Source organism: Musca domestica, unplaced genomic scaffold, assembly GCF_030504385.1.
Source record: "Musca domestica strain aabys unplaced genomic scaffold, Musca_domestica.polishedcontigs.V.1.1 10, whole genome shotgun sequence".
Classification (NCBI taxonomy): Eukaryota; Metazoa; Arthropoda; class Insecta; order Diptera; family Muscidae; genus Musca; species Musca domestica.
The window spans coordinates 19,822,626-19,828,066 of NW_026712115.1; the positions used below are offsets into that span (position 1 = coordinate 19,822,626).

The window sequence follows — 5,441 nt, forward strand, 5'->3', positions numbered from 1 at the left end:
TCCAAAGCGTTCGGTAAAGACGCAATCTCAATGGTAATGCTGAAACAGCTGGATACGCCAAGGGTCGGCGAGAGTTCTCAACATGTCGCTAGCCACCCACATAGTGCCCGAAATGGGCCGAGTGGCACCCCTACTGAAGCCAGGCAAGGATGCCGGTAAAGGCAAATAGTACAGACGGATTTCGCTTTTGTCACCCGGTCCGATAAATGACGCGACTTGACAACCCGTCATTTCTTTTGGCTCAGACCATCTCCCGATAATCGTCTCCATAAGCAGGTTGCCCGATTTTAGAACCTCTGAACGCTGCACTTTACTTAATCATGGGAAAGCTCACTGGCCAAAGTTCAGAGAATTTACCAACCGACGCTTCAGAGAACTGCCCAACCCTTCTGATGTGCGGGTAGCAGAAAGGATTTTCCGACACATCATCAAAGCTGCAGCCGCTCTCTATACATAAATCGGCTGGTCAAATACCCGAGGTAAGACCAAACTTCCCAGCAGGCCAGCGGGATTAGCGTGATGATCTCCGCCGTACCAACCCTACAAATCCTAGAATCAGCGATTTGATATAACGCCACATGTTGCTGTTCCAACTCCGGATTGTGCAACGTTCTTGCAATTCAATTGCAACGGACTCCGAGGCAAAAAAGATGTGATAGTGGAATTTATGTATCGAAGGAATATTAAGATCGCAGCGTTATAGGAAACCAAGCTGAATGAAAATTGCAGCCTAAAACGTTGTTATGGTTACAACGTACTAAGGAAGGATCGCACCAGAAGTGGGGGAGGGGGATATGCGTTCCTGTTCAGTACAGGCCTATCTCGCTTGATCTAGTCTCCAATGACCCATACATGGAACGTATGAGGGTAGCAGTAAAGTGTTGAACTGCCGAGGTAGAAGTGCTTAAGGAGTATATCCCCCCGATTAATAGCTGAGAACCATATAATCGCCTGGTACTAGGGGTTTTTTTAATGCCCACCATGAGTTGTGGCATTCCGTCCTAGGTACTGACCAGAGGCGATCAGCGCTGGTAGAGCAGATTGACGGCTCCACATTCTGCACGGTTAACGAGGATGCGAACACCCGAAGAAGAGGAGAGTGTCACAGTTCGCCAGACTCAACCATAGTGTCACACCGCACTTTACTTAATCATGGGAAAGCTCACTGGCCAGAGTTCAGAAAATTCACCAACCGACGCTTCAGAGAACTGATCAACCCTTCTGATGTGCGGGTAGCAGAAAGGATTTTCCGACACATCATCAAAGCTGCAGCCGCTCTCTATACATAAATCGGCTGGTCAAATACCCGAGGTAAGACCAAACTTCCCAGCAGGCCAGCGGGATTAGCGTGATGATCTCCGCCGTACCAACCCTACAAATCCTAGAATCAGCGATTTGATATAACGCCACATGTTGCTGTTCCAACTCCGGATTGTGCAACGTTCTTGCAATTCAATTGCAACGGACTCCGAGGCAAAAAAGATGTGATAGTGGAATTTATGTATCGAAGGAATATTAAGATCGCAGCGTTATAGGAAACCAAGCTGAATGAAAATTGCAGCCTAAAACGTTGTTATGGTTACAACGTACTAAGGAAGGATCGCACCAGAAGTGGGGGAGGGGGATATGCGTTCCTGTTCAGTACAGGCCTATCTCGCTTGATCTAGTCTCTAATGACCCATACATGGAACGTATGAGGGTAGCAGTAAAGTGTTGAACTGCCGAGGTAGAGGTGCCTAACGAGTATATCCCCCCGATTAATAGCTGAGAACCATATAATCGCCTGGTACTAGGGGTTTTTTTAATGCCCACCATGAGTTGTGGCATTCCGTCCTAGGTACTGACCAGAGGCGATCAGCGCTGGTAGAGCAGATTGACGGCTCCACATTCTGCACGGTTAACGAGGATGCGAACACCCGAAGAAGAGGAGAGTGTCACAGTTCGCCAGACTCAACCATAGTGTCACACCGCACTCTCCTTAACCATGGGAAAGCACACTGGCCAGAGTTCAGAGAATTCACCGTCGCTTCAGAGAAGCGGTTGGTATCGAAACATAAGAGGGAAAAGTGGCTACAAGTGTTGCAACATTGGAACCGATATAAGTAAGCTGAGGGTAACGGTTACGTCGCTCTAGAACCCTGGAAAAAAGCATGATAGGACCTCAGTCCCTTTTAACGACGTAACGGCGACTGATCCGAAGATGTGCGCGGAGTATTTTAACCGACAATTTGTCGAGCACCCTGATAGCGACAGGGCGAAGCGAAGAGTACTACGTCGTATCAGATCTCTTCCCGCCGAGGAGAAACCACCACAGATTCCGACGGGTGATGTTGCAAATGTCATCCGCTACTGGAGCCAGGCAAGGATGCCGGTAAAGGCAAATAGTACAGGCCGATTTCGCTTTTGTCGCCAGTAGCTAAGACTCTTGAGGCTTTACCCCTATCCAGTTGCCAACCATTCCATCCACAACATAGTCCCACAACAGCATTACACGCCATTTCCACACATATTAGTAGAAAATTGAACAAGCCGTGTGACAGAAGAGTGTTGGTAAGGAAAAGGCATTCGATAGGTCAATAATGCCATACTGCTTTGAGCACATAGGACTTTGAGGACGTTGGATAATCAACTATATGTGTAGACGCGAGTCGTACGTGGAATTCCGGAACAAGAAGTCCAAAGCCCGTAGAGTGAAACAGGGAGTTCCCCGAGGTGGGGTGATATCTCCGGAACTGTTTAACTTCTACATTTCCGGAATTCCTCGCCCTCCAGACGGCATAGAGATCGTAACTTATGCGGATGATGATGACATAAGCGAAAGGCTGAAACCCTATCTCTCTGAGCTTGCAAACTTCCACGTGAGGAATAGAATAGCATGCTTCCACCCGAAAAAGAACACAGCTGAATGTGCAGGTCGAGGGGAATTCAATGCCGACCACGAACTAGCCCAGGATTCTAGGGGTCACATTCGAAAGCATATTCAAGTCGCCCGCGCAAGCCACAGCTATCTGCGACAAGATGAAAAGTAGGAACAGGTTTCTCAAGGCGCCAGCCGGCAGCACTTGGGGTGCAGACATGGAATCCTTAGGACTGACCAGAGAGGATCAGCGCTGGTAGAGCAGATTGACGGCTCCACATTCTGCACGGTTAATGAGGATGCGCACACAATGGGCCCTTTTTGGACTTTTTGGGGGTTTTATAAAGAATCAGGGTCAAAAAAGTGGATAATTTGACTATAACTTCAGAAGAACGATACCTATATTGTCTATATCCGGGCCGGGTTTTGAACCCGGACTTTGTAGTCAAAAATCTGGGTTCGCGGGTCCGTCACCCAAAAAAAAAATATTCCGGAATTAGAGTAAAAATACCCACCTCTGGGAAAAATTTCAAAAAAAATGAAGAGGTTTTACTAAAGAAGAAGATTTAAGCCAATATATATATATATATATATATATATAATATATATATATATATATATATATATATATATATGTATATATATATATATATATATATATATATATATATATATATATATATATATATATATATATATATATATATATATATATATATATATATATATATATTTATTGTATACAATAAAAAAAAAATAGTTCCTCTGATCAATAAAAGTCCAAAAAATTTACTTTGTGAAAATGCATGAGAAGAGTTCATAATTACCTTCTTCTTTTCCATTCCATAATACAATATTTCGCTTGGCTCCTCTGCAATATTTCACATCTTTTATGAAATGTCGGGCATCTTCGATTTTAATGCGTTCCTTAATAGCCACTGCCTAATATTATTCATTGTTAATTAATGATCATTTACAATGTTCAAATCTTATGGGTTTTTATTTTGCGACGCGAATTTGCAGCAACATGCAATTTTAAGAGTATATGCTAAATTCAACAAAACAAAGGGTATAGAGAAAAGTAGCACTGGAAGTTTAACATACGCAACTACCACCAATATGTTACAGACTCTTTTGCAGCTTACATGCCTACTTGGCAGACGTAGTCACATTTGCAAAATATATTTCTTTCCGTTTTTATATATCCCGGGCACTTAATCACAAATTGTTTAATTTGTTGTTAAAGTTAATAGAATTCTGGAAACTCAGTAAGCAGAGTGTTGCCAGATTTTACATATTTCCAGTATGTAGCCAATGCAAAAGCACTGTTAAATATACATAGATATTTACTAAGTCTGGCCACTAAATTATACATATGATAATACAGCATACGGTATACATATCATATAATGTTGTTATAACCAAGTCACTGCGACATGCTTTTCCCAATTTAGTAAATGCATTTCGAAACGGGCATGGAATTCAATACCATTGTCAATATGAGCAGGAACAGATTACACAATACCGGCATCAAACAATTCATAAAATCACAATAATACAGTACATTTGGTTGTACGCATTGATCGAGTTCAGTGTCTATATTTCGGAGTAGTTGCCATATCTGCAATATTTTAAATCAAGCATATGCTTGATTAACAGGGACAAACTTAGGAGGTGCCACCCGAAGATATCTATCGTTCTAATTGATGACGAACTTCGACCCTAACGAAAATGGCAACCAATGGCGAAAATGCATTTTTTCGGGGGAAATAAATACTTCCCGCGATATAGGGTCCCCTTTTTAATTTTGCTATTTCTACACCAATAATCGAAGTAAAAGCTATTACAACAACAAAACATTTTCGGAGATGGGTCCGTACTTCCCAAGATATAGGGTTCCAATTTTTTTGCGATGCCAGAGTTGGATATATCCCAGAGGAGAAAAGCTCAAGACCCGTCCGAAGGTCGACTACTTTGAAAACTTTTACTTGGCGAACCTGGAGTTGTATATAACCCAGGCTTTTTCAAAAACGAATAAATCTAAAAATAAAATTTTTTGTGAAATTTAAAAGAAAATCGATTTGTTACTAAAGTACATCTTTCTCCTTCTTAACTAATGTGTTAAAAAAGAAGAATGGAAAGCACATAGGAAATTAACTTTTATTTTTTATGCACATTAAAATTGAACCGTTATTTTCTGTGCGACAAGTGTTCACATACTTTATATCGAAATTTGAAATATAGTTGTGAAATTTTCGTACATAGTCAAGTAGTTTAATGGTGGGAAAAATGGAACCATATAGGCTACAGTGCTTAAAAAGTCGGAGGAGTGTGGCCTGATTCCAATGGAGGGATTGTTAAAATTTGATAAGGGCCACATATTAAAATTGTCGAGGGGTGTTAATTGTAATGGTTGGGCGAGGAGGTAAGTAATAAAACATAAGTTATACATCAATATTTTTATTATGATATTTTTAGGTTGTTAAAAAATTCCGGAACCGCAAGAATGGAAAATGTGATTTCTATCCTTCCTTACGAAAAGGAACGTTTTCGAAAATTCACATTTGACCATTTACCAAATCAT

At 41.5% G+C, this 5,441-nt stretch overlaps 1 protein-coding gene across 4 annotated transcripts in view; it reads right to left on the reverse strand.

Moving 5' to 3' along the window:
- LOC101893228 (mucin-2) overlaps positions 1–4,451 on the reverse strand; it is a 345,912-nt gene extending 341,461 nt beyond the window's left edge. Inside the window, exons 1-2 of one of the 4 annotated variants that reach the window (XM_059127347.1) lie at positions 4,347–4,451; positions 3,685–3,905 (exon numbers count right to left, since the gene is read on the reverse strand). In XM_059127347.1, coding sequence (XP_058983330.1) covers positions 3,685–3,699 — 15 coding nt within the window. In that variant the 5' untranslated portion in view covers positions 3,700–3,905; positions 4,347–4,451. The other 3 variants (XM_059127346.1, XM_059127345.1, XM_059127350.1) reach the window with 3 other exon arrangements.
- Between the last annotated feature and the right edge of the window lie 990 nt (positions 4,452–5,441).